The 24112-nt window shown below is 37.9% G+C and overlaps 1 protein-coding gene across 2 annotated transcripts; it reads left to right on the top strand.

Annotated features, from left to right (window-relative positions):
- Nucleotides 1–23657, top strand: grsf1 (G-rich RNA sequence binding factor 1). Of its 2 annotated transcripts, XM_039758563.1 has the most exons (10): nucleotides 1–395; nucleotides 3886–4033; nucleotides 7478–7633; nucleotides 9610–9744; nucleotides 18276–18414; nucleotides 18963–19102; nucleotides 20315–20379; nucleotides 22478–22613; nucleotides 22824–22887; nucleotides 23462–23657. In XM_039758563.1, the coding sequence occupies exons 1-9, from the start codon at nucleotides 156–158 to the stop codon at nucleotides 22871–22873; spliced, it is 1209 nt and encodes a 402-aa protein (XP_039614497.1). In that variant the 5' UTR covers nucleotides 1–155; the 3' UTR covers nucleotides 22874–22887; nucleotides 23462–23657. The 2 variants fall into 2 exon arrangements, with proteins under 2 accessions (XP_039614497.1, XP_039614498.1); XM_039758564.1 differs by lacking the exon at nucleotides 23462–23657 and having other exon boundaries at nucleotides 22824–22890.
- Nucleotides 23658–24112: the final 455 nt, after the last annotated feature.

Raw genomic sequence — 24112 nt, 5'->3', positions numbered from 1 at the left:
TCCGTACTCATTTTGCAGTGTGAATTTGTTGAATCGCGCATGTTTTAACTGGTTGACATTCGTATCTCATACAGGGTACAAGAACTGTTTTGATGTTCATTAACGTTTTCGAATAGCGCCAGACAAGCAGACCTTCTAGTTTTTAATTTATAGTAATGTCCGTACATTACCGAGGGGCCTTGCTTTGCTCCATAATCTTAAGAAACGGCAGTACGAGACTCGACCTTGGTATCGTCTCAACTCTCGTAAGGAGAAGCTCGTGCGCTGTCAGAAGTAACTATGAACAGCGTAGAATTTTCCAGAACCTGGCGACATCAATCCCCATTTTTAATTCCTGGCTTACCGTTTCAAGGACGTTTGGAATCCCCCTGAAGGAGCTCCGCGCCTTCAGTCAGGTAAAATCCGGAAACCGGCTCCGCGCTGGCTCTGTGCTTTTTCACGTGTTTGTTGGCTAACACTGGGTCCTTTTTAAAAATCCACAGTTCAGGGCTTTTGGGTGTTGATGAAATATCTTGTTTTGCCGTTTGCGCAGTGATCAGTGATCCTTTGCTTACTAATTGGAAAATGGAGTGGGGGCATCGCGGTATTTTATTGAATTAGTGAGAATTTTCAACAAAATGAATGGTCCTCGGATGGTGATACAGGCAGTGCTTTAACAATCGGCACATGCAAGGAGAATGTGCCTTGAAGCATTGTGATCAAAATGCCGGGGTGAAATCTGTATTTGTATGTTACATTCCCAACATATACAGTATAGAAAGTGTTGTAACAGAGTCGGACTTTCGACTTTGAGCTTTTAATGGCTTTTCCACATTTTAGGCATAACTGCACAAAATTTGACAGCTGACATTGGACTGGCCGTAAGTCAGGCAGTGAGCCATTAGACAGGGGTGCCCACACTATTTCGGCTTGCGAGCTACTTTTAAAATAACCAGGTCGAAATGATCTACCTACATTAAAAATTATATACTGAGTATACTTTATATATAAAATGTATGTTGTCGTACCTTGCATAACTGAATAACCTTTATGGCACAATAACAATTCAATAATTTATGGTCACTACAGTATTTGGATTTAATAATCTTCATGTGGGAAAAGGCTGACTCGCATAAATAAGTAGTAATGCAGTCAAGGAGCTTTTGAATTCAGCTGAGTGAAAAATGACGGCTGTCCGATTAACTGCGGTTTTAGTTCCCTCTCCTTTCTCTTTTTCAGATCGCTTTTTGGAAGGACGTCAGTTTCGTAGTTTTTATGAACAGTTCGAAAGTGCCTTTCCACATTTTCCTTCGTTGGTATAGCAATGATAGATTGACAGATCAGACAAACGCACTTCGATTGTGACATTGTGAAAAAAAAAATCCTCTTCCAGTTCCACATTCAGCCCGTAACCTCCCCAAACAATTTTTTTTAAATCACTTCTTTAGTCGATATAAATTGGAAGGCTAACTAGATCACAGTCGGAGTTTTACAGTAGCTCGCTCGTTTGATCGTGCGTGCGGGATGACCAGTGTGTTAGAAGAGAAGAGATCTCAGACTGGCCGCCCTGTATGTCAATCAAGTGGCAAATGGCATAGGGAGGATATATGATAGACGAATGCAAGCGATCTACCTGCACTATCTTTGCGATCTACCGATCGCGATCGACGCATTGGGCACCCCTGACTTAGACAAATCAACTCCAAAGGTTTTCATTCCGAAAGATAACGTTCTATTAATATTGAGGGAAATCACGCTAGTTTATTTTTTAATACATGTATACTGTTAAGTATCAGTATACACAGGAATGGCATGAAAACAGCAGTGACCTGACGTGATCGAGGCTAAAAATTCGTACTACATCAGAAGTAGTTTGGGAGCCATCAACAACAAGGAGCAGGAATGCCGGGTATTTCAGTCAAAATCCCCTCATCAGCAAGACAATCCCCTCGCCATTATAAGAATTTTCACCCTCTTCTGAAAAACCAAATCTCTTAAATATCAGTTAGTAATCTACACACTTAAATAATGCTTTTTCAAAAAAAAACAAAAACTGATCATTTGTGAAGAAAGGTCACTTCTACATAAATGATGTTGCTTGAGCCAGTTAACTAACTAGCTCAGGCTACACTTGTACTAAAATATTTTAAAGTACGTTAATGGAAAGTCATTTCCAGCTTTCATGTACATTACTGTATACCATCTGCAAAAGAATGACATGTTTTTGCACGTCCCAAGAGCCAGTTTCTGTAGCCGAGGATCAGACCGCCAAGGTCCCTGCCTTCGGCCACCACCCAACTCACACTGCACCCAACCTCGTTGGCCCCTCCCATAGGTGGTGAGCCCATGGGAAGGAGGATCCATGTTACCTCTTCGGGCTGTGCCCGGCCGAGCCCCGCCTCCAGGCTTGGCTCCAGAGGGGGGCCCCGGGAGTAGAGTAGAGCCACTACTCCTCCGCATCAAGAGGAGTCAGAAGAGGTGGCTCGGGCATCTGATCAGGATGCCTCCCTGGTGAGGTGTTCCAGGGACGTCCAACCGGGAGGAGGCGACGGGGAAGACCAGGACACGCTGGAGGGACTGAGTCTCCCCGGCTGGCCTGGGAACGCCTTGGGATTCTCCTGGAAGAGCTGGAAGAAGTGGCCGGGGAGAGGGAAGTCTGGGCCTCTCTGCTTAAGCTGCTGCCCCCACGACCTGACCTCAAATAAGCGGAAGAGGATGGATGGATGGATGTTTTTGCACCACATTGAGGATATTCACAAGTGATAGGCACTCTTTGTTATCCATCCATGCATCCATCCATCATTCAACCCGCTATATCCTAACTCAGGGTCACAGATAAAAATATGTCACTTTATAAACAATCATGCAAATGAAAAAACACAATGAAAGTATTCTTTAGCGATATTAAAATTTAATGAACTTACTGAAAGTAAGTCTCTCATTTGACATAGTCCAAAGACATGCAGGTTAGGGGGATTGGCGTTGCTAAATTGACTGTAGTGAATGTGTGTGTTTGCCCTGCAATGGACTGCCCCCTTTCCAGGTGTTGTTCTTGCCTTGCACCCTCTGTTTTCTGAGATAGGCTCCAGTGTCCCACAACCCTGCTCTGGACAAGTAGTTTGGGAAGATAGATGGATGAAAAGAGCACTCACTCTGCTAGTGACACTGTGTGACAATGAGCAAGTCACTTGACCTGCACCCCTTGACCTGGCAACCCTGAGAAGGAGATCACATCGCGATTTTACAGAACCCTAACATGCAAAATGGCACTCTTGATGATGTTTTGTATTTTTTGATACTAAATCTAAGAATTCACAACAAAGATAATAATAGTAATCAAATTATTGGGAGAAAAAGATGATGAAGGAAAAACATCATAAGGTAGGATACAGTGCCCCCCCATAATATTTGGGACAAAGACACATTTTTCTTTATTTACATCTCTGCTGTATGGTACAAAATTACAAATCAGATGAAGGTGTGACCAAATAAGGCCCTGCAAAGGTCCATGCGCCCTCTGGCCGTGGCTACGGGTTCCAACAGGGTTGAGCCCCCATGCTCATAACCCGTGACCCCACTGGAAACCAAGGGGGCTGCCGTCTATCGGCCCGGTGAAGAAACTGTCCTGACAATCCTCTTTCCCCCCGCCCTACCACACTTTTAGCTTCCTGGCCATCCGCCACACACGTTTTAGTAAGAAAAGGACTTTAACTAAGAATTTTACAGTGCCCAGTTACAGGCCATTAGAATTTGGACTACTTTTGTTTGACAGATGGGTGTTTTGGGATTCATCAGATTTTTAATCTTTTTCAAAATGTTGCTAAATTCAATTTTCACATTTTACATTAAACTTTAAAATAGATGTTGCCTTTTAATAGAACAGATCTCCTTGTCTTTTGGCAGTAGACTGGTGTGCCCTATAAAGAAGATGAATATCTTCCTCTTCCAGAATATGTGGAAGAATCGGATGTTGAACCTAAGAAGGTGTTTGTTGTTCGTGCTAGAGGCCTGCCATGGTCTTGTACTGTGGAAGAAATTCAAGACTTCTTCTCAGGTAACGTATTGTGCCATTAATTATGATAGTTGCAATCAGCAATGGATGCTCTGTATCATCTTTGAATCCAGGCATATGCCAGACAAATCATTGAGAGAACTGTACTACACTCATTTCTCTCTGGCCTTCCTCTACAATTGTTGAATGCTCTCAAATGACTGGAGTGGCTTTTCAACTTATTCCACCTGAAGTGATTCATCAAAGAACTCCCTTCGCTTCCTGACAGACTCTTTTGAGACCCAAGCCTTTCTGTCATGCGCTACCCATGTGTTTGTCCCAGCACTCCTTAGCTTTCTGTTGCCCCTTTCATAGGCCCATCTCCACAGTGACAGTACACCTGACCTGTTAGAGACCTGTCTGAGCCTGTATGTATGGTCCTGGCCAAAGGGTTTTGCCACTTTGGACATCTTCCCCCGGCCTTGTTTTAAGCTTTTCTTCATAGAGCATTGCTGAGCCCCATACCTGTTCATCTGTATGTACTTCACATGGTACTGATATTGATGTATAATAATGTAGAAAATGTTACTTTGAAAAACATTTTACTCGTTATCAGTAGATTTTTTTTTTTTTTTTGCATGTACAGTTGAGCCCTTGGGAACATTACATACATACTTAGATACCATATTTATTTGTAAGAATCAGGCGGTGCACATTTTCAAGCTGCTAAATTAACTTTGGTCCACAAAGAGTGAATCTAACACCACTTTCGTATGAAGTATACTGTTTGACTGTCTTGCACATCATAGCTGTATTGTTTAATTACCTGTGCAGTGCATGGACACATGGAGAAAATTTACAATGAGTCTACAGGATTAATAAAAAAGAACAAGAAATTCATCATTAAGCAACAGGAAAACCATACTCACGCCCACTTCACTGATTTTTACAAACAGATGTGATCCCCCCTTTTCTTTCCTTTATTTGACAGTTTTTCTAACTCAGTTCCCCTCCAGCATGGCCTACGCAGATCTCCCTTTTAATTTGCACTGATACTAGGATGAATTGCTCGCCTCTGGCTATTTCAACTCTTTAATAACATATAGCCAGTGATGCACACCACTTTGACCGCATCAGTCCAGCCAGGCTGCCTGTTGTCACGTCCTCCACATCACTCTGAGGTTGTTATGGATGACTGACTGAAATCAGGGCCCTTGAAACACAAGGCCAAGAACACTAATGTTTTTCAAATAAAAATGCAGAATTATTCTAACAAGTGCATTTTAGCTATGAATGGACTTTATCTTTGATGTTAGCAAAGTGAGGCTGAGGCTACAACACTTTAATTACCAGCAACTTATATGTGAAATGTTTTATTTTTTTTAACCAATGTATCACTAACATTTTGATTGTCCTTTTAATAACATTGAAAGGAAACTGTTTTGTTACTGTTAATGAATCTAAACAAGTTGCATGAATTGTTCTGGTAAGATAAAATGTTATTTTGTGAAATGCCCCCTTTTATTTATAAAATGCCCCGAATTTCAGTCAGTGCAGGGAAAACTGCCTGAAAAAAAAAAGAAACAAACAAACGTTTTCCACAGAGAGGTTTAACCATGTGTGTACCATTATACAGAGCTGATGAAGTCTTAATCATATCGGGTCACTTTTTTTTTACATAAATACGTTTTTAACTCTTTTAGGGTGGATGTCGACTTTTGCCACACAAGGGGTTGAGTGCAGATGTCACTGGGGGTAGAGGGTCATAATCGGCTGTCACAAAATCCGACATTGCATTTTAGTCTGACTCTCGTTTCTAGAAGGAAATTTAGCTTTGTTGGTTTGACCAAGATTCCCTGTGCTCGCGTGAAAAGTAACAAGCAAACGACAGCAGAAAAAGCATTGACATTTGGCAAGAGAGTGAAGCAAAAGCAAACCAAAATACTCCATGGGCATAGTTTTGCTGTATTATTGCTGAATTGGACTCTGACTTGTCAGACTGTGATTCTGCTGTGAGTGATCTGGAGATCAAGATCAAAAAGGAAAGTGAGGTACCGGCATCAGCTGAGCATGATCGTGATATTGAATACGTTCATGTAGCCGATTCACCTGGGAGGACTGCCAATTACAATGACAAGAGGTACAAACCAGAATGCGTTATACTGAGACGACCGCTGTCACTGTGTGAAGATAGCCTGGCAGGCGGCCCACCACTGCCACCCCTGTGCAGCAGTTGCCAGCAGAAATGGCAAACAGTCGACAAGAGCAGCACCAGTAACAGACATTTTATGTTGATTAACATGTGAAATCATTGCTTTGTGTGCTTTTTTAGAAAACCAAGCTTTTTGGAAAAATACTCATATTTCGGAGAAAAGGAAAAACAATAATCAGCCCTAAAAGAGTTAATAAAGGCATAATTCATTTTGCAGAAATACACATTATTAGCATTAATTATGAACCAAACTATGCATTTGTGAATCATGTGCATGTATAATGGAAATCCATCCCTCATAGGTACCCACTTTGCCCATATAGTGGGCATACATTGTGCAGTAGGCTGTAATTTCTATGGGGCTGTGCATTTTTCAGTGCTTCAGCTGCAATGGACGTAAATGAGAAACATCTCTGGATTAGTCGCCATCCCATTGCAGAGCAAGTGGACGGGGCAGTAGCCATTTTTTGAGATCCAGTATGATGTGTGGAAACTCTGCTTTTACGCTTTCATACTGAAGCAGGGCCCTGTTTGTCTCATGACTATACTCTACCCATTACTGCACAATAAGAAAAATATATTAATACTGTACAGTATGAGCATTAGAGAGAGAATTAATTAAAACGATGTATTATGCACATCTAGGAGCAAGTGGTTTTTTTTTTTTTTTGTTTTTCTTTCTTTTAAAGAATTTTATATTATTTGATTAACATGCAGGATAAGCTTTGGTGGCATGTGGCAGAATATAATGCTGCAAGGCTGTGGCAATCTAGCCACTCTTCTGCATTTCACAAACTGAAAATATTATAAATTGGGGCTAAACACCCTATGCTTGTGTCCCAAGCAGAAAGTCTTGAAAACATGTTGCCCTTTGAAAGGTTGCTTCTCAGGAATTAAGTTATGTAGTTCATTTAAAAATATATATTATGTAAATTATATTTTCTTTTAAATTTTAATTCTAGATAACATTTTTTATCATTCCTACAATTTTTTTAAAATAAAATGCAATGCAGTACCTTTAATTGTCGATTAGACATTCAAAATATGAATAACAATACTGTAGGTATGTTTTGTATTTTTTGGAGCTTATAAAAGTTTATTAAGTATCTAGGTCAAAAACCGTTTTTGGATTTCTCAGTAATATGTCTCTTTTTTGTTTCTGTAGTTTATAAAAGTATGAACTTATGAGGAGTAAACACAGATTAGTGAGTTAGGTTTTACATGCTGTTTATGTAGAACCTCAACCTGAAAAATGCTAAAATAAATTGGAAACCTCAGTAATATGTTTTATTTAGAATGCAGAATTCGAGATGGCACAAATGGGATACACATGACTTCAAGAAGAAATGGAAAGCCAACTGGGGAAGCATTTATTGAACTAGAATCTGAAGAGGATGTTGTAAAAGCACTTGACAAACACAGAATGTACATGGGCTCCCGTTATGTTGAAGGTATGTTGATTTACACCTACAGTTCTGCGTTACTGTGATATATTTTTTTTTTCTTCTATTGAATAATCACACTTAATTGTCACAATAATAATATTTAGGATAAATGTCAATTAATTTTGATTGCAGCTTAGTCTCCTTTTCCTTTTAAAATATTTCCTTGAAAAAAATGAAGATTGTATTAACAATCTTCTAAGTCTGTCTTACACTAATTTAAAATAAAAGTTGGCACATGATTAGTTTTCTAATGATGCATTAACATTCTCAATCCATTGCTGGACCCATTGACCCTTAAAACAGGAGTTGTTTGGAGCTGATAGTTAATCTAGCCACAGACATGGAGAGAATTTGCAAACAAAAAACGCACAACAACCAGATGTGTGATACAAACCCAGGATGAGATAACCTTGAAGAAGCAGCAGCAGCACTAACCACTATACAGTTCTAGAAGTTGTGTTCATGTGCATAAATTCAAATACAAACAGACAGGTTTTCTACATTCAGTCAATACGCCTGCACAAAAAGTTCACAAGGGAGTGGTGACGGTTTAGATGTTTTGCCACGTGTTTGTAAGTATGATTTACATTAAAAGCAGAAATCGCATGCTGTTTTTTTTTTCTTCATTAATATAAGTATGGTACTTTGGATTGCCTAAGGGTGCACAGTAAAATGAATTTGGTGGAATTGTTCATTTTGAGTGATGAACTCCATTCTCAGTAATTAACCTTGTTATTTAATGTAGCCAGTTATGCATGAGACAGCTCTTTCAGGATTTGAATGTTGCGTGTTTGAGAAAGAATTTACATTTTCTCTCTGTGTCCATGTGGGTTTTGTGTGAGTGCCCTGGTTTCCTCCCACAGTGCACAGGTTAGGTGGATTGGCAATGTGAAATTGGCCCGTGTGTGTGTGTGTTCGCGTTGCAGTGAGCTGGAGCCCCGTCCAGGCCAGGGTTTGTTCCTCCTTTGTGCCCTAAGCATGCTTGTATAGGCCCAGGAAGAAGCAGGTTTTGTAAATGGATGGATGGCATTGCAGAAAGTAATCTGTTGTTAGAAAAGACTTGTGTGGAGCATCTAGTGAAAACAGGTTAAAAATAAGGAAGTCCTCCTGGAAGCCTATCAACATGTAGAACTTTTCCAACTGCACCCTAAGAGTGTGTTCTAATGAGGCTATTAAAGAAATGTGCAGTGTGCTGTAATAAAACCACAGTGAGATTATTGTTTGTCTCTTCTGTCACATGTTTTGTTAAGTAAGTTCATTAATTCATTCCTGTCTTGTATACTGTTCTTTTATAACATATGAAAGCATAGTTACATGTTACCTTTGGCCTAAAGCAGTCTTTCAAATGGCATGCACTTGTTTTTAGAGATGTGCCTATGTTTAGATTCTGTTTAGTTTGTTGAATGATGATTGTGACTATGAAGTCTTTTTGAATAACTGTCCATGTCACAGATTATATAGGGCTTTAATGATGTATGTATTTGTTTTCTTTGAGCTAAGTTATAATGATTATATCCTGGTAAATACTTTCAGGGTCCGTCAGAGTTTAGATCAGTTGTGGCATTTTGTTTTCTAAAGCTGTCACTGAGAGCCTATTATTTAAAATGTAGAAGTACTATTTTTTTGTCAATTAAACAGATTTCCCAATTTTATTTTTACCTCAGTGTGTGTCACTAAAATATAACAGGACCACATGAAGTGGTGTCAGAGCTAATATTTACTTATGCTGTTATAAGTGGTGGTTTATTGGCTTTCTTAATTTATTATTAGTGTAGATATACACAAAGGTCTTGCAGTTACACTCCTTGGAAACCTCTTTGTATTTTAACATTAAAGGTTCAAAATAAAAACTGCCTAATATTACCAGTGTAAAAACAGCTAGACTTTAGGTGTAGGACATATTTTGTGCAAATTTCATTTCAAATGTCAGACTCTTGTATAGTGCTAGTTTATATTTTCAATTTTATTTAATTTTTTTGCAGTATTTGAAGTGACTGAAAATGACGTGGACTATTTTCTCAAGAAATCTGTCAGTTCTTCTGAAACTGAGGCAGTTATTCGCCTCAGAGGACTCCCTTTCAACAGTACTGAAGAGGATATTGTTCAGTTTTTTGAAGGTTTGATTATTTATTAATTATTTAGTGATTTTTAGCACTACCGTCCCCAGTTGTGTTTTGAATTCATATTATTATTTTATATTTTGTTTATCTAAATTTAGGACTATTAAGCTATGCCATTCTTGTCTCTTACTGTTATGTATTCTTTGTAATGCTTAAGTGCGATTCAGTGATACTTCCTGCTCACTGCTTTTATCATGATTCTACCTTCAGTGGAAAACTTTGAAAAGATACATCAGCCCTTGGTTTAGGAAGTCCTGCTCCTTGTGGTATCAGTAGTAAGGGTAGTCCCCCATCGTTCTCCTAGTATAATAAATACAGCAGCTGTAGTATGCAGTATATTTTTTTTGTCTACAGATGTCATACAGTTTGTTTTTTGAAGCCAAGTAGTCCCTGTTTGAAGTTGCTTGCACTAGTCTAGTTATTTCATAATACTTTACATATTCTGGCCCAACTAAAGTATTAAGTAGATTTTGTGCATTTACAGTAATTTCTTTACTGAAACAAATAATAATTTATTGTACAGACTTTTTTGTTTAACTTTCTTATTGTTGCTTTATAAATAGTGCATTCAATTTTGTTTAATTATTAGTACTAGGGTGTTGTACCGTGTTAGCCATTATGAATGTAGAGAAAAGCCAAGTAAAATGACACCTTTTATTGGCTAACTAAAAAGATTACAATATGCAAGCTTTCGAGGCAACTCGGGCCCCTTCTTCAGGCAAGATGTAATACGGAAACTGAAGTTTCCTGTGTTTTAATATCCACACACTAGGACAAGAAACAACAATGGTAAATCTTTAAATGAAAAATCTTAAATGTAAAAAATTTATAGGTTCATTCAGGCTAAGATTAATTAAACAGGAGAGGGAGGAACAATGTATGGTCAAGATCTTTAGATAAGATAACTGTCCAACAAAGTCCTTTGAAGTTTGTGTTGAGTTTTTCAAAACAATATGGGTCTGTAGTTAGGTTGTCTGTGTCATTCTGAGAGATGCAAACAGTCCTCATACCTGGCTATAAAACGTTGCATTATTAAAAATGTCATTCTGTCAGGTCTCCTCTTAAATATCAGAAAAATACTCTTTGTTTTTAAAAATCTGTCATAGCCTATCGTGCATTACAGACCTTAATATTGTAGTACTGAGCTGGTGTGGTGCCAGTAGATTATTGCTCTTTAAGGTAGCTTGCTGTCTTTAAAGAGATACTCGCTGTTGCTTCACTAGTTGGAATTCTGTGTGACTTTGTCAGGCTTGCTGTTTTTATAGGCTCACCTGCAGCTGGCTCTGAAGCTGCTCAAATCGGATGATGGTATGTTAGCTCATTCTGCTGATGACTCGCCCCCAGGCTGATACAATTTGTGAGCATCATTATATTATTAAAGCAAGCAAATCAGTCATTCTTCTGTTTATCTAAAAAACATAATACATTTAATAGAGAATAGGGCTGTCAAATTAGCCAAAATAGGTTATGAATATTCAGATAAAAAATAAGCAACTATTTGAATAGATTAGAACTTGGGTTAAACATACGTTTGTACATGCTCTTCTTTTTTTTTTTTTTTACACTTTATTATTACGGTAACATCCATGGCAATAGCAAACACCAACAACCAAAAAAAAAATCCTAGTGGTACACCGTTGTCCTGTTTTCAGTCTAGTACTGATGACTTAGTGACCAAGTCTGAAACCGCGCAGCCTGTTTGGGTTGGAAGCACTATCCCTCACCCCTGTCTCTCAACACTTCCTATGGAGGTGTCCAGTGCCTTCACAAAAAGTACTTTCCCCTGATTTCCACCCCAGCCGTTCTTCCCATTCCTCACAGCTGCCCTTGCAGCAGTAAAACATGGCACAATACGTTTATAGCACAGGACACCAGCTGACTGCTGCAAATGGTATTCGTGCAGCATTGACATAAGTGCTTCATGTTTTGTGGAAGCATCGCAAGTTTAAAAAAAAAAAAATAATAATAATGTAGCAAAGTATATTGATGTCTGTCAGTCAACAGCTTTGAACAGCAACTTGAAATTGCAATGCGTCAGTCTGTTGCATCCGCATTATCTGTGCCAAGAAACTTGCCATCACAGAATAAGAAACTGGATGCATCAGTAAAAGCTGAAATGGCGGTGTTTCAGAGCAACACAAGCGCGGGCGTTGTTTAGAACAAGTGTATCAGTATCTGATCAGGTACATCGCGTTGCATTCAAAAAAAATTTTTTTTAAACGTTAGTCTATCATATATCCTCCCTATGGCATTTGCCACTTGATTGACATACAGGGCGCCCAGTATGAGATCTCTTTTCTTCTAACACACTGGTCATCCCACATGCACCCATGCAATCAGATTGTGATTCAGACTACGAATACCATGAATGTAATTACCCCGCTCTACATGCTGTCAAATAAACGAACCACACGCCGTGGCTTCGCCTCTGATGCTGACGTTCAAGGTTCGATTCCTGAGAGGGGGTGCAGTTTGCATTATTTGACAGTAAAACTTTGCAACATTCTATGATCTGCTTCTTGCAACTGAAGAGGGCACCGTGGTGGATGTTTGCCAACACAAGCGTTACCTGGTAGGTAACCACCCATACAATTAGATTGTGATTCAGATTATGAATGCCATGAATGTAATTACCCCGATCTACATGCTGTCAAATAAACGAACCATATGACGTGTCGCATACTCTTTGCATTATTTGACAGTAAAACTATGCTATATATATATATATATATATATATATATATATATATATATATATATATATATATATATATATATATATTTTTAATGTAGGTAGATCATTTCAACCTGGTCATTTTAAAAGTAGCTCGCAAGCCGAAAAAGTGTGGGCACCCCTGAACTAGATACATGTACTTACTTATATGGCAGCATGAACTGCTTGTAAATAAGGTTAGCCTTTTATTGGTGTCAACATATTGCAGTAGTTTTATTAAAAATAAGTGTCGGTCGTTCTAAAACCATTCACATGTGAGATGCCCGTGCACTGTGTCATCCCCGGGAATGGATTCCCTAGATGCAACATGATACTTTTAGGGCATCAGAGAAGCATTGAGAAAAACTACTCTGAGTACACTTGTGGATCTATGTGCAGAGCAGGGGGACAGTGAAAATAAATAAATAATATAGCTATATTGTGAAGGTGTCTGGGTGTACGTTTTACTAATGAAGATAACAAGGTAACTGTTCAAAATTACAAAAAGGCTGATTGTGGAAGTGAAGTGCAAAAAAGGATATGTAAAATACTGCAGCAACCAAAATATCTGGAGTAACGTGATGCCAGAATGAGTGTGGATAAAACAAACCACTATTCTTTTACAGTCAAATGTTAGCTTTTGCCATTGAGTAAATAAATCTTAATCATATTCGAGTAGCAGCTTTGATCTGACAGTCATAATACAGAGATACATACCCAACCCCTCTATAATTTGCAGCTTCTGCCACCTTGGCCAGTATATCTCCAGACACTTTCCAAATTGCATTGCTAAAGCTTTTGTTAATTATTTAGGTAACATTTTAGGCTAACCAAGGAGTTTACACTCCTAGTGTTAAGTTAATACTGGTACTGTAAGATTTCACTCCAAATGTTCATTAGTCGGCAGCAGTGTACTGCCTTGTTTAATTAGACATCATAGATCTTCTTTATTTTCTGTCTATGATGTTAACTTCCTTGTGAAATTAGTTATCACTGTAAGTGTTTAGAAAATACATTTTCCACTTCTTTCATACATTATTATATTCAGTCAGTGAAAACCTTTAATAATGCAACAAAACATACACTTGATCACGTTTGGCTTCTGTTTTGGGCTGAACTTTTACTACCACGAAATACTAATAGTTTCCTGCAGAGTGGACTACACGAGTACTATCACCGAAGAGTGAGTAACTGTAATGGTCACAGTTTAGAAAGCACACGTTAAATAGTTTTATTAGAAATCCAGGAGATGTTTTGTTAATTTGTGAAATGCTATAGCTCAATGCATTTGCACGTATTTTGGTTTTGAATTTGATTTTTGGATTTGGACTAAATGAAACAGATGAAGTCTAATTGAGGTTGTAGTGGCAAGCTACTTAATCTCCCTATATCCCGTCTAAAATATGTATATGATTGTATCCTAATTATCTAAGCTGCAGAGGATAAACACATATAGAATAAAAATGATCTAAAAATTGTTTTGCAGAATCCCATCTTGTCATTTGACTGTGGGCATAAAATAATATTTTCAATATAGTTTGTTTAACTCTTGGGTATTGCCCTTATGTGAAAAGCACAAAGAATTTCATATATTTCCATTTTTAATATCATTAATTATAGTTAATTAATGTAGTTAATTGTACAGTTAAAATGTAGTTACAAACAAAATATGTAGCCCGCAGCAAAAAAAGAACAAACTCACAAACATTTCCCCGAAGATACTAAACGTACTTTGTAGGTACTCCTCTAAACATGAAATCTCTTGCATTCAATACAGAGTAGACAAAGCGCTCAAAATAAAAAAAAATGTTGCTTTACTGAGTCTTACTCACTAGTCTTAATTTGTTTTATGTTTTTGTGCTGTGTTTTTAATAGAATGAAAACTTGGTATGTGAAGCAAGGGCAAATGTGCAAAGCAAATTATCATGAAGATAACAAAGGCTATTTTTAATTTTGTACAAAGTTGAAAGTTTAGTGAAACAAGATTATGGGACTAAATACCAATGTAAAACTAAACAGCAGTGTTATTGTAGACATAACATTAATTCCAATATCATATTGACACTCACAGCTACACAATAAAGAACAACTCAGTAGAACTGTGCATTTCTGTTTAACGCTACTACTTTGAACTGACATATCAGTAGTAAAATGTAATATAACCTTATAATAATTAAAAAAAGAGAGAGAGAGAGAATAGAGACCAAAGAAAAGAGATTCTTCATTATGCTTACTGGTATGATGTAATGTACCCTTTATACTTGAAGATGGGAAAGTAAATACTTTATACTCAGTGGTAAATGTAAAAGTTAGGAGGTTTTTTATGGACGCAGTATTTGTGCATATCCTGTAAATATTAGGACTAATGCTGAATTAATAAAAGTTCCTATTTCTTTACTGTGGTGCTCTAAGCAGCAGCCTTTTTGGAACAGTAATATTTTAGACCACTGTTTGAATAATATTTTAGACCACTGTTTGAATCATTTGAACCTTACAAGCCAGTTATTTGCTTAAATATTGAAAATAGTTATTAATTATGCATTGCTTGCTTTCTACAGCTTCGTTTTGTGAGGTTTCATTCTTTCCTAGCTACAGAGGTTTGCCAGAATGTTGAGTAACTTGACAGGGTTGTAGAGTCATCTATCGGTGAATAGGGTTAGGGAAGCAATCCTAATGTCCTTTATTAAAATAAGTGAACATTTTCATGCCAGAATAACATTTAGTTGATGAAAAAGGCAGGGTTGTCTGGATTGTTTTATTTTTAATAATAATTTTGTTTTTACCCTGTACTTAACCCTTTCAGCCCTGGATTTTCTGTTTTTATGGGGAAAATTATTTTGTGAGATATTTTACATTTGGGCTGTCTAGGAAGCTCAAAAATGAAAAAACAAAAAAATGATCACTATTATACAATAGCTGCCAAATATTTCAATACTACTTGTTTCACTTTTCGTGTTTCACAGACTGTATGCCAGTCTCTCCAGTCTAATAGTAGCACGCCTGGTTCCAACAGTTGCAAACATACCTGTGCTTTACAAAAATGGCTACATATGTATGAACTAGTAATAGGATGTCCGGGACGATGGGGTTAATTGAACCAGATTATGATCCATATAATCTGCAGGCTCCACAGACTTTGGACAGGTCTGCCAACCAGTGTCAGGGATCATTCTGAGCCTTTAAATCTTTAGCACATTAGTAGCTCTTTGAAGTGTACAGTAAGGTTTTTCATTCTACAAAAAATCTGCACCACTAAATAGGAAGTGCACATACTTTTATACTTTAAGACATATTCATACTTCTCTGGTTAGTTTTACTTTATGGGAGTAGTTTGCAATCCCAAACCCATTTTCTAAATAACGTAAGGGTGTATTCACACTAGTCATTTATGCTGCGCTCAAGCAGGTTTGTCTGTTTGTAACCCCACAAAGTCTAGTTTGTTTAACTAGTGTGATTGCTCTGTGCAAAGGCCAACCATACCATGCTCTGGCCCGCTCAATAGGATTTGGGAATAGTATGGTCACTAAACATGCCCAGGCACAGAATACTGACATAACGTCAGTGATGCAGTGTCATTTCATTCTATATCATTTGAGTTTAAAACGGGTTTTTCTTCTCATCTTACAGGTGAACGTGAATTCTTCCTTAATATCATTTTTCTCTGTAAACAATTTTGTATGTGAAGCATGCTTAACCGAAAAAATGCTGCACTGCACTCTCAATAAATCTGTAAGAGCTTATGGTGTTATCCTGCCCAAAAAGCACAAAATAAGGAAATCATTTTGACATGCATGGTTTTATTCCATGTTTGGATCTTGTTGTTGATTGTACACAAAGTCGCATGGTGATGATGAAAGTGTGCCTGGGCCCAGAACTTTAAAGCACAGTGGGGGAGTAGGGACGGGGGACAGTACGCAACAACGTGCCTAATGTGAGTATTGATTAAATGATTGTATTCATTTTTGGATATCTAATTTAGAGTGGGTCTGATCGCTTCATTTAGATTGGTACAATGTTGGAGATATATTATAAACAGAATAGCTGAGTTGCACTTTATTAAAAATAACATTCAAATGTAAAGAATATCATCTGTCATTTGTCCCCTGCAGTGAATGTTGTCCCTTCATTATGTCCTATTCTGATGTAACACTTTTATGTTTTGAAAAAAGTTTGTTTGGAAAACAAATTCATGAGTCGGTGAAATCTGCAGACCTACCAATGGCAAAGTGAAGTCTGTATCTAGCAGGGGTGGCGAACTCCAGACCTGGAGGGCCGCAGTGGCTGCAGGTTTTCATTCTAACCCTTTTCCTAATCAGTGACCAGTTTTCACTGCTAATTAACTCCTGTTCCCTTCATTTTAATAGCCCTGTTCTTAAGGATTTGGTTCTCTGAATTGATTCCTTTCTTCATTAAATGGCAGCCAAACAGAAATGAGGCTTGAAATGAGCCAACAAATGACCAGCTAAATTGGGGCTTCAGACTCCAACCAGTTTCACAGTGAGAAGCAGATTGTTGCTGTTCATTAAACTCGTTATTTAATTCCATGGCTTGTTGCTGCTCTCATTCTGCCACAGCAGACGTGTTGATTTTTCTGTTTTTTTTTTTTTAAGACCACCCTCACAATGTTTTGGTGAGCTAAGAGATCAGCCTTACTGAGACCTCCATCTTTCTTTATTTTCACATATTTTGTGAATGGCACAGATGAGCTGGTCATTTGCATTCTTGTTTTGTGTCTTGTTGTTTGGCTGCTAATTAAGAAAAAGGAAGCAACTAAGGGGCCTGAGTCAAGCTAATTAAAATTAAGGCAAAAGAAGGTAATTAGCAGTAAACGCTGGTCACAAATTAAGACAACGGTTAGAAAGAAAACCTGCAGCCATTGCGGCCCTCCAGGACTGGAGTTTGACACCCGTGATCTAAAGCATGACAGTTTACCTAAATTATATTGGAGTTTAATAGGAAAACAACAGTCATTTAAAATCCATTTTCTAACCCGCTGAATCCGAATACGGGGTCACGGGGGTCTGCTGGAGCCAATCCCAGCCAACACAGGGCACAAGGCAGGAACCAATCCAGGGCAGGGTGCCAACCCACCGCAGGACACACACAAACACACCCACACACCAAGCACACACTAGGGCCAATTTAGAATCGCCAATCCACCTAACCTGCATGTCTTTGGATCGGGAGGAAACCGGAGCACCGGAGGAAACCCACGCAGACACGGGGAGAACATGCAAACTCCATGCAGGGAGGACCCGGGAAGCGAACCCGGGTCTCCTAACTGCGAGGCAGCAGCGCTACCACTGCGCCACCGTGCCGCGCAACAGTCATTTAAAATCCATTTTTCTCTTAAGGCAAAATTGTTACAACCGCATCATAAAATGGGTTTCTAAAGGATCAAAAGTTATTGATATCTGTGCAGACTGGGAAAAAGGCTTGGCAGACACAGTGAGCATAGAGGAAGACAAGAGACACGGTAAAGGAAACCTACAGCAGTGGAAATTAAGGCTGGGAATGCAAACCGTTGGTCCAGTAGCTCCACGCCAAACTTGTACATTTAAAGGGCAGGCAGGATACATCAGTGACCATAATGTCATTCTCAGGTAAATCAGTCTCCCCGCACTGCAAAGAAAAGAAAACAAGACCGTGATTTTTACATCCAGCATAATGGCTTTCTTTTTCTATATATGCTTAATGTTGTGTGTGCGTGTGATTTTTTTTTTTTTTTTTGTATGGAAATCACAGATTTCTTGTTCCTCTTGACCTGGCAATAATATTTAAACACCAGATATGTAAATATGTATTTTATTTTCAGGTCTGCAAATTACTAGAAATGGAATCACTTTTGTAACAGATGAAAGAGGACGAAATGTTGGGGATGCATTTGTTCAGTTTGATACAGCAGAAATGGCTGATCAGGCATTGCTGAAAGACAGACAAACAATAGGAAACAGGTACACCTTTTTGGATTTACTTGACAATTATAGAATAAAATCATCTACACAGACCACTGCAGTGACTATACTGTGCAAGGAAGATACAATCCACTCAAATCAAGTGTATGTGTTGTCAATATGCAATGAAAAAGTATTAATTTTGGAGCAGTCTAAGAGTCTGTTTCTTGAAGAGGACAGGATTCCACGATTTTTAGCGAATCATTTTTTACTTTGTTACTGCAATGTAAATGTTGTAAATAAATGTGTATAATTTTTGAGACTTGTTTCAAAGGCCAATTTACTTTGTACTTGCCAAGTTATTTGCTATAAAGAAGAAAACGACTAGCAAAACCTGTAACTCTAACTTCCTTTGTAACGTTGTTTAAGTTTAAAATGCCTCTGTTCGGCCTTATTGTAATCAAGGAACTTGTCACAAACAATAAGTTGATTTAGTCGTTGATCATGCAGCTATGAAATGTATCTTAGTATTGATTTACTTTCTGGTCTGTAAGATGGTGGGGATCTTTTTAGCTTTTGTGTAAACTACAACAAAATAATATTTGTAGGTATATTGAAGTGTTCAAGAGCAAAATGAGTGAAATTACGAACCAGTCGAGTGCTTACAGAAGAAAGCAATCAGGTTCAAAGTCTTTAAGAGACAATACGTTTGAAGACCATAGGACTTCAAGTATGGCATATCAAAATGGTAAGGTTAATTTAAAAACTAACGCAGCTTATAAACATTCTGTTCAACATTTTCAAATTGACTCATTGTAGTAGAACATTAATTTATATTACATGATAGCAATGTCAAGAACTAGTTTGAATTGATACTTTCATTGCTAATGTCGGTTATAATGGTGGTATTTTATGTTATAAATAAGATGTTTGAACAAAGATAGTAATGATTCATATTTGGACATAGAAAATGCAGTTGTTTTGGTCAGTGTCCAAAAATAAGCTCAAGCGGGAAACATTAGTGCCCAGTGTCAAAAAACATAAAATATTATGATAGTTATGTCATGATTTTGTTTATTTCTGTAGCACCTTTACAAGTATTCAGAACAGGTGCTCGGCAAGTGACGCTAGATAGGAGCAGGCATCATGATATACCAAAGGTCGGGTGCCGTTATTAACTGATAAAAAATAAAGTATACATAGCATGCAATGTATATATAATTTGTACAGTATTTATACGGATACACAACCATATATATAAATTAATCCAACATTAATATATAATTTTATTACATGTTAACATCAATTTTTATGGAAACTTTCTGTAATGCTATACACAATTTCTGTATGGTAATTAAAATGTTTTATTTAAATAATGTGGTATTATACGACCATTGTCCTCGTTGAAATGAATTACTGAGCAGTGTGGTGAAGGAAAAGGTGCCAGATGAATTGTTGGCTTTATGTAAGAATTAAATTAATTGTGCAGTCAGCTTGAATGAAAACACACTTTTATCCGGATTGACTTATTTTTTGCTGCTTGGTCTGTGATGAGGTTTTGAATAAGTGTTGACAGTACAGGTTGTTTTATGATTTTTTGACAGGCATGATGTTCTGAATAGTCTCTTAAAATACTTAGAGTACCATTGGCATTGAATTATCTATCCTGCCTCATAGTTATCAAAAGTTTCTAAAACGGCCGTTTTGCACAACCTGTTTGTACGGTATATGAAGTGTTCACGGCACATTAGAACTCGCAGTCCGCAAGTGAAGCTGGCCATCAGAAGGTTTCAACAAGTGCAGTCTGATGGTTTGACTCTTTGGCTTTCAACTTGCTGCTCACAGTTGGTCCAAAAAGCAAATTGAGCATTTTTAAGGGTCAGAAAGGGGATAAAAGGAGTTTGTTTGATGCTTTTTTTTCCTTTTTTAATTTTTTTCCCCCAACCCTTTTCTTCAACAGATTTAAAGTTTTGCATACATATGCGAGGTTTACCATTTGAAGCATCTGGACAAGACATTGCTAATGTAAGAAATTATTCTTTTATTGAGAAATAGTAATTACATTGACCGAGCTTAATTCAGCAGTTCAAAATGGTAATATTTAGGACGGTACTGTGTGTGTAGTCAGAATGCAAATTATATGACATTATACTATTCCTTGGTTATTTGAAATGATGCTCGAATCCTGCACTGCTAATTTTAAGACTTGGTGAATTGTATGCGGTTGCTGGTCGTATTCTTATATATAAAACACTAAACTTGGCTGAGGTTGTAGTTCCCTCTTCACATGACTGCATGTGGCCTTCTGGTCTCTCACAGCACAGACCACATTAATGGTTACTTGGATTCAACCACTGATGTTCTCTCATATTTGCTGCTGGTAGTTCTCAGCTCTAAATAGATTTTTCCATTTAATTTCAGAAGTAACACTGACGTGGTAAATAGGGAGGCCACTGCATCAAACATATACCTGTAACCATTCCATGATTTTGGTAGCCTAGTGGCATGGATTATCATCTCACTAGAAACGCCTGTGCGTAGACAGATACACTGCAGGTCTGACATACTCTTGTAGTGTGAAGGAGACTGGTATGTGTCTTCACAACACTCTATGCCTGCGTTTATACATTTTTTTTTTTTTTGCTGTGACCTAAACTAATTTTGCCTTTTCTGGTGTCTTTTGAGACCCACTCCTTATTGAATGCCCAGATGACCCCCTTTGGAGAATTGTGGCCAATATTCAGAGCTACATTGTTGTCTTTTTTTTTTCCCCATCTTCTATTCCTTTACTTACTGCAGTTGCACTGCTTCTTCAGTCACCGGCCTGTAGTTAGCCCAACATTAGTTCCTTTCATTAACTTTCATTTTCTTAGTTTGTTCCTTTCATTAACCACAGAAAGAGTTTGGGCAGGGTGTTTGAGTGGTGGCATCATCTTCAAAACACGTCTAACACCATTTTTTGGGGAAACCCCAGCAATATTACTTTTCTTGTTGCACCCATCCCTGTACATCTGGCACCCTCTACCTTATATTCAGTCAGTCATTTTCCAACCTGGTATATCCTAACACAGGGTTACGGTGGTCTGCTGGAGCCATTCCCAGCCAGCACAGGGCGCAAGGCAGGAACAAGTCCCAGGCAGGGTACCAGCCCACCGCAGGGCACACATGCACGGGACAATTTAGGAGCACCCGGAGGAAACCCACGCAGACACGGGGAGAACATGCAAACTCTACGCAGGGAGGACCCGGGAAGCGAACCCGGGTCTCCTACCTGCGAGGCAACAGTGCTTGATGGAGATACAGTCTTAAAACCAGGGAGGGCGGTTGAATGTAAGAAATTTGTGTTCAGGTTTCACGGTGCCACTGACAGTTTCTATTTGAAAAGCACCTAACTTTGGATTTCTTTGTTTTTTTACTTTCTATCCGTGTATTCTTTGCACCTGCTTAAATAAAAAGTTCAGGGTCTGGAGCGGAGACCCGTTCTGCAGCTGGGTGACACTCCATCATGAAGCACACTCATTTTCACACTGGGAAGAAAAGCAGACCACCAGGCTGTGGGGTGTGGCGTGGCGTGGTGAGGGTCAGGTTGAGACTCCATTCTGTTGGTAGCACTAACCACTGTGACAGCTAATTTAAAAATGTCACATTTATAGGCTAACACGGGTTCCGTTCTTATACACTGTGGAGTCCCCACATTATATCTCACCAGTATTTATTGTCTATTAGTACTCAATACAATGTAACCGAAAGGAATGATCATTTTAAAATAACATTTTTAATTTTTCCTTTCATACTTTTGAAAGAACAAAAATCACAATTGGTATCTTAGATATTTTTAAAGGTAAAGACTGGTAGTCCTTACTTATGAGGCAGCTCAACCATCTGGTAGCTTTACTGAAATTATCCATGCCAAATTCGGTCCGATAAATTGGCTTTGAAATAGTCCTGCTATCAAAATATTAAATTCAAACCCTCGCTGCCCATCTTTACATCTTAATTTCACTATAATGTTACTTAATTTAATGGAATGCCTTTTTACCTCATAAAATGATTTGACTTTAAAATATGGTAAAAAAATAGAATTTATGTATCCAATGTGGCATTTAATGCTTTTTATTTTTAGTATTTCTATCCTGTTACACCTGTGAAAATTTATATTGAATATGGACCCGAAGGAAGAGCCACAGGTGAAGCGGATGTTTATTTTTCAAGCCACACAGAAGCTGTTGAGGCCATGAAAAAAGACCGATCTCATATAAGTAAGTTTATTTTGTTGAACACTTGGTTTCTGATATTTGTGCCTAAAAATGAAAGTTTTATTTTGTGAAGGTGTTTAAAATTAACTCCTGTTATATTTTGAAAGAAATTGCCAGGCACATTTAATCAGGAATTACTTTGTTTTGAGTTTATCTAGTAATCCATTGTGTCATTTCTTTGATTTCTGTGTAATTCAAACATTTCCTATCCAGAGCGTAGATACATCGAGTTGTTCCTGAATTCCCAATATCCAAGTCCATGAAATCGAGAGAAAAGGTATGAATTTGTCACCAAACTATAAATGTGACATTTTATTTAAAGTTTTTAAGAAATGTTTTATATAAATTGATTAGAATATATAGTTTTATAGTTTGTGAATCGGTTTTAGTGAATTTATCAGCAGTATAGAGCAGAGTGTTTTCCTTCGGAAGTATTTTCCTGGAAATTCAGTGTGTGTGGTGGTTTAGTCCAATATTTATTTTCCCCAGCACCCATGATGCTTTGCAAGGCCAGCATGACAATCACAGAACTTTCCTGCACGTGTGGTGTCATGAGCTGATCAATACTTTAGTAGTCCGTCTTTTCATTTGAGGGGTGATCCCTGTGCACCAGCACTGCATGGCTAAACTTGCACACATACGTAATAAGCCATGTACTCCAAAACAAGACCTAAATTAAAGGAGCACTCCACTCCTCAGAAGACAGAGGAGAACCTGGGAAATAATGAAAGATTTATTAACTATTTTACAACGCACTTCTTTCTTCTTTATGGAAGACAAATATCCAAAGCCGAGTTGTTTTTTAATTTTATATTGTTGGGTCATTTTACATCTCTTTTCTTTTCTTTTAGGTAAAAGAAGGCATTAACTTTCAAGATACCTTTCAAAAATTATATACAATTGTATTTATATTTTCATGTTCTGCCTCAAAGTCTGAGATTAAAAATAAAGGCTCCCCTTATTATAAACTCTGTCTTGTCATTATATGATGTTGTAACCTTTTAAACTACAATAAACCAAAAACCTGAGAATATAAAAATTGTCATTGTGTGGTAAATATTAATGAGTAATTATATTAACTGATCGAGCTCTTGGGTTATTCTTTTTTAAAGTCCAGACTATTCCATTAACATCAGACACAAAAACAAGACAGTCAGTCCATTATTGGGCTCTTTCATGGGTACAGTACACTCGCGCTCTTCCTCATTACACATTACATACATGCACATCTTTTGGATACAGCAGGAAAACCAGACCACCCACTGAAAACCTCTGCACCATGTGCAGGCTGGACTGGGCCAGGATCTGAACCCCATCTTGTAAAGCAGTAGTGGGAACATTGGTGCCATAAAGTCACTCCCAGTATTTAACATCAGTACAGCTAAAAATGTAAAATTTACAGACAAAATAGACTTTCAGCTGACATGCCTTGCTTGCAGATGTTCCATCCTTGCACAATCAGCCTTTCTTTATGTAGTTCAGGGTTGGGGTTGGGGGTGCAC

This window comes from Polypterus senegalus, chromosome 7, assembly GCF_016835505.1.
Source record: "Polypterus senegalus isolate Bchr_013 chromosome 7, ASM1683550v1, whole genome shotgun sequence".
NCBI classification, from domain to species: Eukaryota; Metazoa; Chordata; class Cladistia; order Polypteriformes; family Polypteridae; genus Polypterus; species Polypterus senegalus.
Note: the sequence above shows the minus strand (reverse complement) of the source record. Positions and strands in the feature narration are given on the sequence as shown.